The sequence below is a fragment of the Anastrepha obliqua genome, chromosome 1 (genome assembly GCF_027943255.1).
Source record: "Anastrepha obliqua isolate idAnaObli1 chromosome 1, idAnaObli1_1.0, whole genome shotgun sequence".
Lineage (NCBI taxonomy): Eukaryota > Metazoa > Arthropoda > Insecta > Diptera > Tephritidae > Anastrepha > Anastrepha obliqua.
The window spans coordinates 77,341,846-77,361,407 of NC_072892.1; the positions used below are offsets into that span (position 1 = coordinate 77,341,846).

At 35.4% G+C, this 19,562-nt stretch overlaps 1 protein-coding gene across 1 annotated transcript; it reads left to right on the forward strand.

The window, feature by feature from the left end:
* Nucleotides 1-2,366: 2,366 nt before the first annotated feature.
* On the forward strand, nt 2,367-14,288 carry LOC129242781 (peroxidase). The gene is made up of 9 exons (XM_054879627.1): nt 2,367-2,502; nt 2,580-2,888; nt 3,294-3,505; nt 4,043-4,748; nt 5,406-5,571; nt 9,940-10,113; nt 10,829-11,027; nt 13,397-13,502; nt 13,591-14,288. Exons 1-9 carry the CDS (start codon nt 2,417-2,419, stop codon nt 13,679-13,681), a joined length of 2,049 nt encoding a protein of 682 aa, XP_054735602.1. The 5' UTR covers nt 2,367-2,416; the 3' UTR covers nt 13,682-14,288.
* Nucleotides 14,289-19,562: the final 5,274 nt, after the last annotated feature.

The following is a 19,562-nucleotide window of genomic DNA, read 5'->3' on the forward strand; positions in this document are numbered from 1 at the left end:
AGGTTGCTCATTGGCTTTACACTGCTGTCGTCAGACCCATTCTTCTATATGGAAATGTTGTCTGGTGGTGTGCTATGCAGAAAAAAACCTATTCTAATTTATTGAATAAGGTGCAGAGATCAGCGGAATTAGCAATATGTGGCGTTGGATATCATACTACATCTGCCACCCCTAGATCTCTTCTGCAAATACTTAGCGGCCTGCTCCGCTGTAAGGCTCAAAGCGAGCTCACAATGGAAGACTATCACACATGGACACTCAACCATCTTAGACTCCTACACATACCCAGTGACTGTGATTATCACCCTCCCATTCTCTGCTTCGAAAGGAATTTCCTAAGACCCAACACACCCGTTAAGATTTACACGGACGGGTCTAAAATGGACACCGGTGTAGGATCGGGGTTATTTTGCGGATCACTGTAGTGTTTTTCAAGTGGAAATAAACGCTATTCATGTAGCCTTAAAATGGCTAAAGATAAACAGAATATCTGCATTCTATCAGACAGCCAAGCTGCCCTACGAGCCCTGGATACATTCCAAACAACATCAAGGAGTGTCTTACGTTGTCGCCAATCTCTAAATGAGATGCCCAAACAATATCGTATAATCTTATGCTGGTAGGGCAGACCAACTTGCAAGAGAAGGTACCTGTTTGCCAGACATAAGTAATTTTATGGAGATACCTCTCGCAACTTGTAAGCTTGTCATTAAGGACGCATTAATCAGGTCTGCAAATCAAAGATGGATTAGCGTTAACACCTGTGAAATTGCTAGGCAAACATGGCCAAGGCTAAATTTACGTCTGTCCAAGAGTATTATAAAACTGAATAGACTTCAAATCAGGACCTTAGTAGGGGCCCTCACAGGACATTGTCTCATAGGAAATCATGCAAAGAGATTAGGCGTTTACACGCATGATTTCCGTCGTAGCTGCAGAAATGAGGAGGAATTGGAAACAATTCAACACCTTTTTTGCACATGCCCAGCTCTAGCCAGAAGCAGGAACCGATTTTTAAAATCCTACTTCTTAACGAATATAGATAATCTATACATTTTAGGTATCAACAACCTTTTACGCTTTGTCAAAAGCTCAGGATGGTTTAATATGGAGAGGGAAATGTAGCTCAGCCCCCGCGGTTCACAACGGACCCATTTCGTGGTCTAAGTGGCATCGTTGTCTCTATGTGCGATGCGGCTGCCAAACCTACCTACCTAACCCTCCGCACCCAAAGGCGGCGCAAACCCAATAAAGGATGTAAGCTCCAATTATATCATATTATTTCGATATTATGAATTTTATAAATTAATTCTGTGTGTCATTCTCTTTTTAATCATTCTGAACACACGAAATTTCCTGACACATTTTTTGGAAGGCGTAAAAGATATACCCGAGAATCCTGATATAAGCTTATTTTTATTACTAGCCATGTTTTTTTTTATTATAATGAAAATGCTCCTCTAGGGACTCACTAATCACGACAGCTATCATGAGTTTTGTCGACCTTTGACTCGTATCAATTCCAACTAGAAACTTTGTGAACTTATAGCAATCCCCTTATATCCGGCAGCAGTCCAATCAATATCAAATTTGTTACAAACTAATTTAAAACTTTATACTTATATCAGATCATGCTTTTTTTTTGTGCGAAATGCATCGAAAAAATTTTAAGTAAATATTACATTTGCATTAAAAGAAAACGATAATTTTTCTGCTGTTTCGTTTTAACCAATATGCTTAATTTTTTTTTAATTTTTATTACACTACGAATTAACTAGTTTACTTTTAAGGCAAGAAGGAGAAAACATATGCCCCTCTTCTTCCATGCTTCGTAAATGCAACCCTCAAATAAGGGAGTGTCAAAACGCCCTTGTCATTACTTACCTAACCTTCTATAATTGAATCATGGGAAAAGGGTACTTAAAAATTATCAAATTTTATAATGACACAAAATTTTAAAACTATTTTTCCATAATTTATATATATTGATAAAAGTTTTGTATACAATATACATATTTTATATATGTATATTAGTAATCAGGTGACGGAATTTCGACGTCACATTTTCCATTTATTTATTAGTCACATTTACTTATTAACATAGTCACATAAACACACGAATACATGTGTTTATTACAATAAGTTTCAATAGTTTAAGCTAACATAAATAGAATAAAATATATTATTATCAGATTTTTTCTAAGTGTATAAATAAGTCTGTGTATTAACATTTCCGGATAATCTGAACGTGCGCTATTTAAATAGTTTGATACGCGTGCTTACAAAGATGGCACAAGCCATATCAAAAGACATCGCGAATATTCCAACAACATAATCGCTGTAACAATATAAGCTCAAAACCAAGTATATGGTGAGCATATAACAAGTGCACTTTATCGTGAAATCATACGCAGATATGGGCTGCCAAGAGTATAATTTTATTTTTATTGCCTTCATTTTATCTCTAGTTCATGAAGTGGTAGCAGATTTTCCAAGTAAATGGTAAAATAAATGTGTGTTCCAAAGGGCATGACAATGTTAATAACACGAGTATTGTTCTTAAATTAAATGTGTTTCAGTCCTTTTACGATCTATCAGGAATATGAGACAAAACCGAACATATATGTGTCCTCATCTGCTGCAGCTGCTTTTGCCGAGTTGGACGTAAGGAATACTGCAAGAGTTAGGCATAATGATGTCAGTCACTTAACTAGTGCCATTGTACCTAGTTTGAATGAACTACTATTCAGCTCCGAAAAGTCTGAAAAATTTCAGTGCACTTCACCGCGTTCAAACTGCGCGAGTGATTCGAAAAACTTTTATTATCGAACCTATGATGGGTCATGCAATAATTTTCAAAATCCCGACTATGGAATGGCAAAATCTAGGTAATTTTATGTTGAATTGTTAAAAGTGTGCTTTCAAGTAAAAACAAATCAAAGTACCATAACCGAAATGTTCAAATTTAAATAAATACATAAGTGTGGTATTTTTCAGAATATTTTCTCAATAGAATAATGAAAATAATCAGTTCTTTTAATTGTTTATTACATAATACGTGTTGTGTATGTTGAAATCAAGGAGGATTTTTACTTTCTGGGATTTGCAGTTTTGATATGATTATAATAATTATTAAACTAATTACATGTGAAAAACTCTATAATAATTATAATAATAATATAAAAAGGAATATAATTAAAAATAGTCATTACCCGTTAGCTTGATTCTAAATATGCCTTCACATTCTAATTTTTTTCATCTACTTTCAAAATATATTTTTCGATACATTTTAGGTATACTCGAATGATGCCGCCGAAATATGGTGATGGTGTTTACTCTCCAACAATCTCAATCACTGGGGCACCATTACCAAATAGCCGTCTATTATCATTGTCCTTATACGGAGAAACTACCTTGCCGGATGATTTTCGAACGATGGCGTTTTTGCAGTGGGGTCAATTGGTGGCTCACGACATGACACATTTTGTTAAAGGAAACACCAGTGGTAACTATACTGAAATTTACTTATTAATATTGAATAAGAACAAAATCAAATTTCGATTACGCCGGTTTCATATGATTTTTATCTTTGCCTTAATATGTTTTTATTTTGTGATTTAACAAACCGATGAAGTCGTAGAATGCGTGTATATAAATACTGGTATCTTAAAAAAAAAGGCCAATCTGTGATATATTTTAAAATCTCTTCAGAATTCTTGCCAATTTGCAATAGTTTGCAAGCAAAATAATTATTTTAAAATGTTTCAGCACAAGCTGGATACATTAATTTCTGGGTGGATTTAACAGAAAAGACAGCACGGTCAAGACAAACTGAAGAAAAAACCACTTCTTTAATTGCTGGTTCTTGCTTTAGTTTGCTACCTAAAAAAATAAGTCATATTGATTTAAAGCAGTTTTGAAACATCCACTAAATACGCACGTAAAGCAATAAATAGTTATTAGTTTATTTTTTATAATACATTTATTCTCAATTTTGTGTGCTCTATACAATTATTACTAATTTAATTTTGAATATTTTTAGACGACTGTTGCTCTCGTCCTGAAAGTTTATTCTGCTATCCAATTATTCTTCACCCGCTCGGACCAATTTCGCAGAGTTCTTCGAAGGGGTGTTTAAATTTCGCCAGAAGTACTTCTGATTCCGATGCTGTATGTCCCGCTAGTGGTTTGCCATATTCAGAGAAAATAACAATGACCTCAGCATATCTGGATTTGTCGTTTGTTTATGGCAACTCCGTAAGGCAAAACAGAAAATTTCGTGTATTTAAAAGTGGCCTACTAAAAACAAGTTTAGTGAATAACCGTGACTGGCTGCCATTATCCACCAATCCTGAAAGTGATTGTGGAGAAGGAAATTATCAATGTTACGATATACCAGATATGCGTAACCAATTCATCCCAACAGTTGCAGTGTTGCATACCATCCTTGTGCGCGAACATAACCGAATTGCGAGAAAACTTGAACAATTTAACCCTCATTACTCGGATGAGACACTTTTCCAAGAGGCAAGAAAAATAAATATCGCTCAATATCAAAAGATTACGTTTTATGATTGGTTGCCGCTTCTTATTGGACCTTCGTATGCTTATAATAAAGACCTATTATACCACATTACGCAATATGAGTACTCATATGATTACGATCCAGCCGTTAATGCCGCACCTTACGCAGAATTCGCTGCAGCCGCTTTTCGTTACTCACACAATCAAATACCTGGATGGTTTTCGTACGTTTCAAATTCCAAACTGTTTAGAACTATCTCATGAACTAATTAAACATGATCACGTATTCGAAAGAGGAAGAAAAAAGTAATTGTCTGACCGTGGCGTCAACCTATTACAAAAAAAAAAAAGAACAAAGAAAGGAAACAAAAAAGGGTTGAGTGCGATTATTAATGGTATTTATTATAAAAATTAAGAAATAGAATTGATTGAAAATTACGAATGGTAGAAAGTGGCTCACAAACGCGGAGCAATAGCACGGCTAGATTTTTAAAAGCGCTACGCACCAGTTTGTTTTTCAAATTCGATGACAAATACACGGCTGGATGATTACGTGATCTATATTAATTGGTTCATGAAACTAATTTTTCATTTGAATGGCATTACGATTCTCGAAAAAAAAAAACGGTATGCTGCAGTCATCTTTTACCAAACAGGTTTCCATAAGTGGGGTTTCACCTTAATAAAACTCCATCTTGCTAAATTTATTCATGCTTCAAAGCCCAAAACAAGTTTTTCGCATTGTTAAAGTTCATCAATGAATGGATTAGTTGTACGGAAAAGATTTCAGCGTCTCATTTTTTCAGTGCATATTAATTCGAAACCCCAACAGATTCGAAAAAACATGGGGATTAATGTTTATCCTTTTATTTATTCAACAGATTAGTCTCTTCAAGACGAAATTTCAATCAAACATTGCGGTTAAGTGATCATTTCGAGCGGCCTGAGAATCTGAATTTGATGTGGGATAATGATAACTTTGACTCCCTTATTCGTGGCTTATGTACACAACTACAGAAGCGTCCCGACAGTAACATAGACAAAGAGGTATGATCATATAATATATGGCCTCTTCCTTTCGCCAAGAATTAGCAAGTGGCGAATAGATGAAGCAACTGGTATAAATGAAGATATATTGGCAACGCCGGAATAAAGCGGTTTTAAATTACATTTGTTTGTAAGATGTGAGTTATACCAATCTAATTAGCTGTAACCATAGTCGCTAGCAGCGAATCTTACTCGATAACTTTGTTGTTGCTTTCGCATGCAAATTTTTCGTTAAGTTAATCGAGCATAAAAATAGCGAGCGGTGAAATGGTGAATAGAAGAGGTCTATAATTACATACATATGTAAAATATAAGCAGCTTACGATTTGGGAAAGAAAAATACAAATTAAGACCAAATAGGACCTTAGTATAACGTTGCAATCGCATCTTACTTTTGGGTTTGCTGTCGCTAGCGTATTTAAGCGCAAACACTAGGTAAAACACAAAATCCCTTGCAAATAGGTATCATAACCCAAACCCCTTGCAAACCCATATTTCATGGTGTGTTTGTGTCGATTTGAATGCATTTTAATATTAAAAAAAACATCAGTAATTCAAAATTTGTCATATTTAGGGGGCGTCCATAAATTACGTGAGGTGTTTTTTTCAATTTTCTCTACCTCCCTCCCCCCCTGATGAGATGTCGTGAGATTTTATTCAACCCCATCCCCCATCCCCCAATCTCATGTGAGATTTTTCAAAATGTGGGTTTCTTATGTAAACGCGTTGGATTGTTATTGTAAAAAGAAAAAAAAATTGCTTCGTGCTTTTATTTACGACTAGTTAAGACTAGTAATCAATATTGCTGAGAGTTATAAGTGTAATAAAAATTTAACAATACGAGTAGAAGACTTAAATCGTAACTACTCCGATTAAAAAAAGAATATCTACTCTAATTCAGTCCATGGAGAATCATGCGCGGTTTCAAGAGAGACTATTGGGACCAACATGTCCATATGATTTTCAGTAAAATCATCTGCTCCTTCAACTTCGTTCTGATCTAGCCACACTAAGCCGTTGTCGCTTGCGCACAGTAACTCATTAGCTCGTCTTGCGACAATCCGTAAGGGTCGCACTTTGCGGTGCATACGCGCTTGCTTAGCTGGTGCAATGTGAGCTGCTCGCCTGTGCTCTGCAGCTCTTGTGATAGATGCGAAGTAAATACCGCATGTACTGCAGCATATTTTCTCTAAATTATCACGTATACTTGGGCAATAGAGATCATAAGGCGTGCTGATGACGGCATTCAGCGGTTGAATCGGTAGGCGTATTCGAAATGGAGCAAATGACTTTCCGTCATGTTCTTTAAAGTCCGGAATTATCAAACGTCAATCAACCTAAGTGATAGGGTATGGAGGTGGCAGAAAACGGTCGTGAAGAATCATATGCAGATCACTCCGGCGTGGGCTGCCGCAGTTCTGATCATCGCATTTCACAACCTAAAAAAAAATAAAAAACAATTTCCCTTTGTAACTCTTAATAAAAATTTGTTGACATTCGAGCTCGTTAAAAAACTAAAAAAAAAAAAAAAAAAAAATAGGCACGCATAAAAATTTGATATGAATCAACTGCAATATAACTGGAGTAAATATTGGCTCTCTCTAAACAAAGAAGGTTGGAACCTGTCCGTATGTCGCTGCCACTCAGCTCGTACGCTCTTGTTCATTGAGTCGCGCATTCGGCTGATAGTGGTGCGAAAACAAACGACGGGCTACACTGTACCGTAAATTCAGATTAAATTGAGCTTTTTTGGTATAAAACAAATATGGTGGTTTGACAGCAGTAATGTATAACGTCGAAGTATGAATGAAATTATTTTCTTTCGAACGAATTAGTGAATGATCTTAATCATACTACGATTACGCTTAAGATTAAATCTTAAGCATGTACAATCTGGATAATGGACCAAAATAGTATAATTTTTTTTTTCTTTTAATCAGAAAAAAAATTGCGTGATATTTGCCGAGACCCCCCCCCCCCCCCCCTCTCTCCTCCGTAAGATTAGATGAGATTTGACTCAACCCCCTCCCCCCCTTAAACATCTCACGTAATTTATGGACGCCCCCTTACTGTGTATCTAAATCCTTCAAAGTCTTTTTTGCCAAATGGTTAACAGTTCGATTGAAGCTGTAGAAATTTAATATCTAAAATGGTTCAGTTGTTCTTGTTGGAACAATAAATACATATTAGCCGTCGTAGCCGACTGGGTTGGAACGTGATTACCATTCGGGAGTGCGTAGATTCGAATTTTCGTATATGAAACACCAAAATGATAGAAAGCTATTTTCTAATAGCGGACACCAGTCGGCAGTCAATGGCAAACTTCCGAGTGTATTTCTGCCATGAAAAAGCTCCTTATAAAAAATATCTACCGCTCGGAGTCGGCTTAAAACTATAGGTCCCTCCATTTGTCCAGAAAAGGCGTAAGGGTAAATTATATATATATATATATAAATGGGCGCGTCAATATATATAGAACGACTTTTCGACATCGTTCCTGGCAGATCCGAATTCTACATAAAGCTCTAAGAAAAAAACTCCATTCAAGAATAGCGCTATATTCGATTCCGAGTACGCCAAGTTTTAAAAATAACTGGTTATTTGAAAGCGCTGATATATAGTACTTATAATTTCAAATACATATTTCTTTTACGTGGGAATGATTATATTAAAGTTGGTAGAAATATCTAACTTGCAGGAACGTTATCTGGTTTGCACAGGGTATGTCCCTTTAATGAGTATTTACCGAAGATTTACATGAGTATTTACCCAGGTATTCTATCTAACAAGAATTAATCAAACAACTCTCGGTAATAAAATATAAGTATTAACTCTTTCCGGCGCACTGAAAAAAATCGCTAAAAATTAAACACAAAGATTTTTTTATTTCATTTATTCGAGACATTTAATGAAGAAAATGTAAAAAAAAAATGTTTATTCTTACAGGATTTTGTACAAGGATGTGGTACGATTTTTATACCATCGCGCATGGTTTATGAAACTCATTGAAACAAGTTTTTGTTTTGCTGAGGCAAGGTGGCACATTACAACTTGAGCACATCCACTGAGTCCTTCTTTGGTGGCTTGTCGTGCTGCAGTACGCACATCTACGTAAGGTTGTTCTGACTGGTTGGTGAGATGACGAGGATTGTAGGCTTGGATCTACATACGGTTTATTTTTCTTTATGCGGACTCTAGTTTGCTTTTTATTTTTGGTTCCAAGAGTAGGTGGTGAGGCTGAACTGCATAGTATTGAAATCAAATCAAGTTTGAAGTCCTTAAAGGATAAGTGGTACCCTATGCTATTAGAAATAATAAAAGAATTCACGAGTGCAATATCAAGAAAGTGAAAAAATATTCGGTGCCACCACTTGCGGCTTTTTCTGTTCAGCTCGTAGTACTTCTTTAGCTGATCTAACTTGTCAACGTTATTCATGTGCATATTATAGTCGTGTATTATTTCAGGCTTTTCGATTTCTTTGACAGAACCATCGCTTTGGCGTTGTTGTACCATTACAAATTTACTCGGATCATGAAAGTTAGATAAAGCTGTAACCTCTCTTTTGTCAATCTACTCCATAAAAAGTATACCAGAATCACTAATTTGCCAATCATAGTCGCCCCGTTTTAATTGCTTACCAGGTCTAATATCGGTAGGAAGAAATTTTGGATTGGTTCGCACTGTTCCGCATCCATTTATCAACTGCTTTTTCAGTTCAAGAATCAAGTTGAACGAAGTGAAAAAATTATCGAAAAACACTTTATGATGTTTCCCCCCAAAATAGGTAGTTAAGCCGAGATCGACCCGTTCTCCAAGTTTTTTTTCGACTAGATCTCCTTTTTTACCCGTATATAGTATATCTCCAACCCTGCTTAAGTTTTTTTAACCATTGTCATTTACATACGTATATACCGCGCGGTGGTATACTTCTAGTACCAGGAACTTTAAACACTTTCCACACAAAGTCTTCTGATTATTTTTATTCCATTGGCTGAGTAATTAATTCATTAAGACTTTATTTTATTAAAATTGTAGGAAAACGATGCTGTTCGTGCTTTTATTTACAAAATATGATAAATTCTGAGTAACACTTTAATACTTCAACAATTTACTCATTTTGCGCATGAAAAACATATATATTTATCTCTTTCAAACACTTGTTATATTATTTTTTAGAAAATATAAGCTTAAATTTGCCTGTATAAGTGGTAAAAGAATTATACCAATGCGCATAAAATGCAGGAAAAACATTTAAATAAGTGGTATAAATTTTATACCAGCGCCCCGGAAAGAGTTAATAAGAACTTATTTGAGGTTTATTTATAAATACATATAAATACATTTATACGTACTCACATCTACTACAGATAAAACACTTCTTTGATCGTAAAAGCTTCGAAGTATTTGGAGCTGATTTGAAAGCAATTGATATACAGCGTGGGCGAGACTATGGATTACCATCTTATAATGACATGCGAACCTATTGCGGATTACCACGTGCTTACGACTGGTCAGGATTTTCCAATGAAATATCACAAGATGTACGTATAACTTAAGATTCATATATACAAGAAGGTGGCATAAGACCAAAAACAATGTTTTGTACATTAGAATGTCTCGAAAAAAAGTAGAGTGGTAGTAAAATATACCAGCTTTTCATCGTTTCATTTTGTGATGACATCTTAAGGTTCAAAGCAAAAGAAAAACATACCAGCTGGTGTACTGATTTCACCTTGTATAGATTCTTCTTAGCATAAGTGTATAGAGCAAAGCAAATTCATATAAGGTGAAGTTACTGAAGCAGCTGATTTTTCTATTTTTCTTGCGATTCGGTGGTTTAAATGTCAAAGTGATCTGTTTTTTGTTCTTGTTTTATTTGTTTATTTTCTGATTGAAAGTTCAAACCACTTTGAATCAATTGATTTTCTACTACTACTATCAACTTGTTTGGATTCGCTTGATATTGTCTGAACAGTGTAATTGATTCATATACATGTGCATGTATATGTACATATATGTATACTTGTAAGTACATGCATACATATATTCGACTTCGCACTTTTTTCTTGAGAGCATTAAATTACTAGGCTTGAAGAACTCAAAAAATATCCTTGAACACCAATTATTTATTGCTCGGAAAGAATAAAGTTGTGTAAAATATGTGATTTTCTTAGAAGTCCTTTGATGTTATGTATGCACATACATATGTATAATAATTACTATAATTAGTGTGGAATTTGGAATTTTTAATTTCAGAAAATTATTGTAATGCAGAAGCTTTACGCATCTCCCGACGATGTAGATTTATCTATTGGTGGCTCGCTGGAAGCACACGCACCGGAATCTATTTTAGGGCCTACGTTTCAATGTATAATAGGACGACAATTCCTCAAAGCTCGAGTGGGTGATCATTTCTTTTTTGAGCGGTACAATCCAATAAGTGGATTTTCAAAAGGTTTGTAACAAGCATTTTAAACATATATTTAAATAAGTATCGGCCGAATTTTCAAGTTTTTGTTAGCAGGATATTAATGGTTTTTAAAATATTAATTTGTAATGAGAAAAACAAAACACACATATATGAGAACAAATGTTCTTTTTTCTGAAAAATTGTTTGGCGAGTCGTAAACACTCTGCTTAAAATTGATATTACTTTATATAAAATGGGGTAATAAAATTCGCTGTTTAAAAAACTAAAATAACCCCCTCAGACACCAATCATACAATACCCAGCGACCACAATAGCCAACTGAACGTTGACTGAACTCAAGAATACAAGACGTGCCTTCATAAGTGACATGACATCAGTACAGAAAATAAGCAAGCAAAAAGAAGAGGAAGAACAGCGGAAGTTAGTGCGAAGCCAAGAATACAGAAATAAGACGATCATACAATGCATTTGGATCTGAAGACATGTTTATTTGTTGTACTGACGTCACTCAATTGCCAAGCAAAGGAAGAAAGTAATTGTTATTATTATAGAGTTACTCCATCTCGGCAGGGTGCGCAACTAACGGATATACTTGTAATCTTATTATTATTATTTTAGAGTTACTCCATTATTATTATTATTATTATTATTATTATTATTAATAGTATTATTGCTGTGGCAAGGCACATTTAAGAGATAGCAGCAGCAGAATTGCAATTTTGACTTTTTTATATATTTGGTCTCTTAACTCTTCATCGATTTTGAAATTCTAGCACCAATGCATTGCTCTTGTTGTTTTTGCTCTAGTGCTGCTTCCTGCTCCCTGTGCCTTGTCTTGCACAAAGCTTTGTACCCAGGCCAGTCCACATATATAGAGCAACAACAATATTCAACAATTTTTTTTTTTTAATTTGGCATTTTGAATGCTAAAATTTCAATAATAATGTAAGCAAACAAAAAAAAAGTAATATTACGGAATCAGGTACCTCTGACAAATAGCAAATCTCAAGAAAAATGCTCCTTTTTTCGCGATTTTGACAATCAGCTAATTTGCTGAAGTAACAATATAATATCTGGATTCATTTTATTGTTGTGTTGCTGCGACATTCCCTGCAACGCCGTTCTCTTTCTCGTTTATTCAATAGTTACGTCACACCTAGAAATACTCTTAGCGGATGTCGCAATCTTGTAATCTGTCATTCTAGGCCACGTTCTGTAGTCTCTCAAACCTAAAAAGCTTCAAAAACCTTACGAGCTTAGACTCTTGCCGATGCCGGTTGAAGTATACTTATACATACAGGGTTGCCAATATTCGATGGACCCATCTGGCAACCCTGTATCTTTTGACAGAGACGTCAGACCGCTTAATGACATACCGCGTTGGAAGCGTTAGTCCAAGCAGATTTTTATCATGGAACAGTACACGCCACGCGAGCGCTCCCAAATTGTTGAAATTTACATTCGACAAAAGAAGTCAATTGTGAAAACTCAACGTGCGTATAAAAAATTAAATAATGTGAAAAGTGCGCCTTCTAAGAACACCATTAAACGTTTGTACGAAAGGTTTTCGACTGGTGATGCTCTTTCTAACTTAAAGAGGCCAAATCAAAACCGACCAAGGCGTCGCCAAGGACATCCCAAAATCGCCGTTCTCAGCAGTTCGGCATTGCTCGGACCACTTTACAACGAATTATCCGAATTGATTTGCATTTATTCCCGTATAAGATTCAATTGACGCAAAGATTGTTGCCTGCGGATAAGCCTCGTCGATTGGAATGGGCCCAAAGAGTCATCGAAATTCGTCGGGCCCGTCGAATATGGGCAACCCGTACATATCACTATGTATTGAATACAGTAAGTGGCGCCTTCCAAAAACTGCTATTATACATTACTTTTGGCGAATTTGACAATTGAGTGTCGTCAATACAGAAAATCAACATTTATGCGCAAATGTATGCGCATGCAGATGTATGTGTGCACGATTTATTCTATATTCTTAGCTTTCCATTCACTTTTGCATATTCTTCCCCTTTTTTGTGGTTGTTTAGTCTCTGCCATATATATATTTATATGTACATATATATATAATTGGTGCGTACATCCTTTCTGGGTGTTTGGCCGAGCTCCTCCCATTCGGCTACGGCGGCCCTATGTATGCCAATTGTTTAGTAGTTGCATTCTTCCTGTTTTTGGCGACGAAATTTGCCATAAATTGTCAACATACTGGTAATTCTATGTAGTTACCAGTTACCTTACCATCAAATCGAATTGATAACCATAAAACGTTTTGTCAAATATATTATATAATGAAAACCAGGTGGTTATGAACTTACACATACATATAGAAATATTTAGTATATTGTACACTGATAATGCATTTGTCTTATTTATAGCCCAATTAGCTGAGATCCGTAAAGCCAGTTTATCGCAGTTATTTTGCAACAATGCCGACTTCTTACAGGATATTCAACCTAATGCGTTTATTTTTCCAAACAGCAGGTTATTATCATAAATCGTATTATTTTCATTAATTCTCTATGTATACTAAATCATATTATTGTTCTATACTAATTTTTTTATTCTGCAGGAATATTTTGAGAAATTGTAAAGATTTTCCTCAGGTGGATTTATGGAAATGGAGAGCACCTATACAACAAGCGGTTTACCTAAATAAATAATGATAAACGTACATATACGTACCTACAAAAAATTTGTTATAATAAGGAATGAATAATTTCTTGCATTAATTATATACGACTAACCTACAATATAAATGAGACCTCATTATACAGGGTCCGGCACTCGAAGTGTAACTAATTAAAAAGGCCATACATTTACTTTGGAAAATTACTTTTATTCAATTCAAAGTAAAAAATGTGTGAAAATAATACAAAATTAAAAATCAATTTACTTTTGCTCGAGATTATCACCTTTTGACTTAACCTTGAGACGGTCCAGAAACGAATCACAACTACCCGAATGTGACCTGCAGGTATTTTGGCCCATTCGCGGACAATGGCTTTTCAAAACGCCTCGAGACTGGTGAATCTTTTAGTTCGGACCTTGCTCTCCACGGCTTCAAGGCAACCTCCACAATACTTTCCCGATAATATTTCGCATTTACCTTGACGCCAGGCTCGATGAAAACGATTAGAGAATGCCCACCTGCGGTTACAGCGGCCCAAAGCAATACCTGTGTGGGGTGCTGCCTTCTGATGGTCATTCGATGACTCAAATTCTCATATGAACGGTCGGTCTAATAAACTCTATTATTTTGGAGGTTTACGAATTGTTCAATTTGAAAAATTTTCTCGTCAAGAAACAAAATGTTCAGAAATTGACCGCTTTCGGCCAAGCGAAGCAACTCCTTCGCTCTCTCAAGTCTGACTTGTTGCTGCTTTGGTGTGAGATCATGCGCTCCTTTTAGATCTTGTAAGACTTAACTGTGAGAAAATTTTTCAGTATGCGGCGGATGCTACGGTCAGCACTTCGTCAGGGATTTCGCTCACGTCGCTTCTTCACTTTTTGAACCATTTCGAATGACGTTTTAGTCTTTTGATGATCACCTTCATGACGTTTCGCAGCTACCAGTATCATTGTAACGAGTAATGGTGTGATAAACAAAAACTTTATTTACTTTAAGGTGATCGAGCTCACGAACAAACCCTGGTTGTGATTTTCCAGCCAAATACAATGCAATCACACTATTACGTTTGAAATCCATTACTGGTTTTTCTTTTATCGCGTTTACTCTTGGCAAAATGTTTCCGCGTGCTTGTAAACAATACTCTTGACTTTCATTTAGACAACTTACAAACACAGCTAACAGATTCCCGTTCATCAGCTGCGCGAGCGGTCTGAAGTTTGTTACGCATCGAGTGCCGGACCCTGTATATTATTTAGACTGATATATTCTAGAAATATTGCTGGACGTAATTCAAGTATGAGTAGCTTTTCACAAGAAACCGTTTATTAACAGAATTGTAGGAAAAATATCGATTTATCACAAACCATAAAGCTAATGGCTTGCTTATACCAACACTTTGGAAAATTACTGATCCCGGGATAACCATTCATATCATGAGCAAACTACCGGAAAAAGTGTCGCTAACAAAATTTTTAACCCATTTCTTAACATGGCTTTATCTTAACTTTCAGTTTTCATTGTTTTTAATAACTTCTGTTATATAAATAATTCACCATTTATAAACACAAATATGAAACTTCTATTGAACTGTCATATCCTGTTACACCTCATCTTGGCAAAAGAAAAAAATTACATATCCCACCAACATGTCCCTCTATGTACAAAATAAAATAATTGAAACCAGAATAAATTGAGTTATATTATTGTATTTATTATTTTATTAATTACGTTCTTCGCATAGCAAAATTTTCTTCGCGTATTCGTTAAACATTTTTATTATATTTTTGATTATGCGACTTATAGCATACAAGTAGTAACATTTGCAAACGTTTGGTGCAGAGACAATTGAGGTGTTTCCTTCCCGAAAAATTTATGGAAGCGATAAACTATAGCACGTTGCTATTTATCGTTTGAGCGTTGGGAAGCGATGAGTCTTTCAGCAAAATCTCGTAAGCAGAGCTTGGGGTTTTATTTCGTAATACGATACCTTCCAAATTGTCTGCACATTATTCCAAACAACAAATGTTATGTTGCAAATATATTCCAAATTACAAAAGAGTGAAAGGGTCATCTGTGTGATTTTCTGTGGGAAGTAAAACTATTTGCAAGTTGGTCCAAAGTACCAACTGCGCCTTTAATTTGATTGTAGGCAAAGTATTTTTAATTATCATTGATTTTTTCTGCAGCTAGTCAGATGTGTTCTTCTGTTTTTTTTTTATTATGGCTATTAATAAATCCATAAACACTATTAAGTGCAACTCATACTTGAGAATAATTATGCCAAAAGGAAGTCCCCCTGAGCATACAAAGCATCCTAAAGCAAGGAGTCCTAATTTTCAAACAGTTTATATGTATGTATAGGTATACTCGTAAATATCTCAACATATGTTCATATGTATATCAATTTTTTTTTTATTGACAATTGTATTTACAGTTAACTATAAAATACAATAAGCTTATAGCTATGGCTACTGTGCCCTTAAGTTAATACATTGGATGTGTATATATGTGTATGTAGAGTGTTAGCTAAATTTCATTTAGGATTTTACAATATCTTAAATAGCTTATAAGTTAGGCCGCCGTAGCCGAATGGGTTGGTGCGTGATTACCATTCGGAATTCACAGAGAGGTCGTTAGTTCGAATCTCGGTGAAAGCAAAATTAATAAAAAACATTTTTCTAATAGCGGTCGCCCCTCGGCAGGCAATGGCAAACCTCCGAGTGTATTTCTGCCATGAAAAAGCTCCTCATAAAAATATCTGCCGTTCGGAGTCGGCTTGAAACTGTAGGTCCCTCCATTTGTGGAGCAACATCAAGACGCACACCACAAATAGGAGGAGGAGCTCGGCCAAACACCTAACAGAAGTGTACGCGCCAATTATTTTTTTTTATAAGTTTAATAATGTTCTCTGTAGAATTGTTTAAGAGTAGATCAGTAGGTTTTATGTTGTTTAGTGATTTTCTGTGGTTTGTAAAATGTGTGCAGTCGTCTAGGATGTGTTTGGAGCTAGCTTTGCTATGCAAACCATCCAGAGACGATTGATGCTTTAAAACACGAAATCGAAGTTGCCATTCATGAAATTGGAGCCCAAACAATCGAAAATGTGCTTAAAAATTGGGTTGATCGAATGGCCTACTGTAAAACCAGTCGTAGCAGTCATTTGAACGATATTATTTTTCATTCATAAATGACAATGTTCAATCTTCAAAATAAAAAAAAAGTTTGAAAAAATATTGATTAGTTTTTTTTTTATAGCCGATTCAAAAAGAAAATTTTACATGGCCTACCCTATAGTTACGGGGCGGTTTGGTGCTTCTTTTGCTGCTAAATCTGCTAGCTCGTTGTCCTTGATTTTCGCGTGTCCTGGTATCCAGATAAGTTTGATTTTATTTTTGAGTTTCAATAAGCATTTTCTTATGTATTCTGTATAATAATAATTATTGTTTATATATTTTACCATTTCTAATGAGGCTAAGGAATCGGAACAAATTGTAAATTTTCCAGGTGTTTGGCTAGCATATTGTACTGCTTCAAATATGGCTATCGTTTGTGCTGCAATAAGGTAAGACTTTGCTAATTAATATTTTACCATTGTATATAACGCTGAAGCTTGTTTGATTTGCGCTTTTTGAACTGTCTGTGAAGATTAGTTTGATTTTTTTTTTTGACGTGATAATTCTTATAATTCGATTTAGCCGGCTCCACGCACGAAAAAATGTGTCGTTATCTTGCTCATTCGTCGTTCCCTTGCTTGAACTGTAAGCGAAAGCGCGGAACGAACGGCAAAGAGCACAATCGTCCCCCGCGTTCGGCAACGTTCGACATCTGCCTTTCTCCTACTTCAGTGAGCATGTATATATATGCGCATTTGTATATAAATTCACATACTTGTATTTGCATATGCCTTCTTCCTGTGTGCATGGTAATGAACCATTTCTCTGTTGAGAATAGGACGATGATAGGAAAATTAGGAAATGAAAGAGGGTGTTTCGAGTGTAATGTGTCTTGAAAAAGGCAAATCGATGATGTTGCCTCTTAGTGTTGTTGACTTAGACGTTAAGATGCACAATCGAAATTGAACATATCTTTCATGAATTTGATAAATATTTCGCCATTTTTCACGTTTGTGTAAATGTAACTTGACCTATTCCATTGCGATTCCATTTACCTCCTTCTCTATATCCATACAAAATATCTATCAAACAAACTAAATTAAAATTTTGTTTTGAAAATTGCAACCATTACATCAGTATTTTCTTATGACGTTGTCACGTTAAACTATCGTCAGTAAACCGACTTTACAGACAACCTCTTTTTTAAAAGTTTGTTGGTTATTTCTGAGAAGAGTTTTTGAAATATTGTTTAAGGCGTATTGTCTTTTTATCACTGGTGGAGCGATGTATCTATGGCATTGAAAGGTAGTTGCTATCCAGGAAATCGGGTGATGGTCTTAGGTTTATTATTGTTGGGAATATCTAATTCCAGGGATTTATCTATTGTGCGATTGAGTGTTGATTGAATTTTGTGCTTTCGTTTAGAAATTATTATTTTGTGCGTTAGTTTGGAAAGTGTTGGCTGGTCAATAACGAGTAGGTTTTTGCAAAGTTTTGTTGTGGCAAACTCCCTCATTTGCATTAACGGCGGTGTGCCTGTTTCAAACGTTACGTTGCGAATCGATGTAGTACGGTATGCGCCTAAGGCGGTTCGTATAGCAGAGTTTAGTAATGAGTTGAGTTTGTTGGTATTTGACTTAGGTGCGTAACCAAAAAGGTATAATCCATAATAAATTTTTGATACGATTAAAGATTTGGTAGCGGCAATGATTGACTACATATGTAGTGTTAGCGTTAAATTTTAGGCTTGAAAGGCATTTTATTATGTTCAAACGTTTATTTAGTGAGTTTATCTATATCTTTTATTAAATTCGATACCTAATATTTTATTGTAAAATTGTTGCATGTGATATTTGGATGACAGTGTTTTTCCTGCATATGTGTATGTGTTTACTTTTTTCTCTTCAGAGGCTTACACCTGAGTAATTGCACCAGTTCAAAATATCATTGTGAATGTCGTTGAGATCTATGTTTGTATTTTCATGTTTATTAATTTTTTTATGAGAGCGAAATCGTCTGCGTAAGGCAGAAAGTCTATTTCTTTGTGTAATGATATAATGTTGCTGAGTTTGTGGTATGCTATTAGAAATAGTATGACTGAAATTTGGGATCCTTGGTATCCCATTTTGGAGTGGATATACTTCGGAGGAGTGAGAATCTATTCTTATTTTAATTTTTCTGTTTGTCATAAAAATCTTGATGTAGTTTAATATTTTAGGACCTATTTTTCATTCTAAAAGATGGTCTAGAATGGTGCGTACTCCAATTTTATTATATGTTTTAGTAAAGTCGAGTGAGATGATTGATAAATGCTTTTTTTGGGATAGGGAGAACGTGATCTGATGGTCTAGATATACTAAATCCGATTTTCTGGCTATGTAGTAGCTTGTTGCAGGAAACAAACCACCATAGCCGATTAGCTACTACTTTGTCTAATAATTTTGCGTAGACCGGATTTAAAGATATTGGACGGTAGGATTTGATGGAGGATTTGTCTTGGTTTGGTTTATGTATAGGGAGGACGAGACTGTTTTTGTACATTTGAGGAATTTGATTGCTCAAAATGTTCTTATAAAGACAAAGTAAACGGGTTTTCATGGCCGCCGGTAAGTTTTTTATCATGGGGTAAGAAATTATATCGATACCTGGGGTGCGACCCTTAAGTTTTGACAGAGCTATAAAGAGTTCCATGGGAGTTATATCGTTTTCTATTTGGAGCGCAGTTTTGCTTGAGGTTAAGCTTTTGATCGATGTTATCTAAACATGATCGTGTAAAGTTGGTGTTGCTGGCTTCATTTG

What these genes read in the sequence shown, in the direction of transcription:
- LOC129242781 (XM_054879627.1), top strand. Translation starts at nt 2,417, where the DNA reads ATGGGCTGCCAAGAGTATAATTTTATTTTTATTGCCTTCATTTTATCT. An exon ending in GCAGATTTTCCAAGTAAATG is followed by an intron (nt 2,503 to 2,579) that starts GTAAAATAAATG and finishes AATGTGTTTCAG; the next exon opens with TCCTTTTACGATCTATCAGG. An exon ending in CCAATGAAATATCACAAGAT is followed by an intron (nt 10,114 to 10,828) that starts GTACGTATAACT and finishes TTTTAATTTCAG; the next exon opens with AAAATTATTGTAATGCAGAA.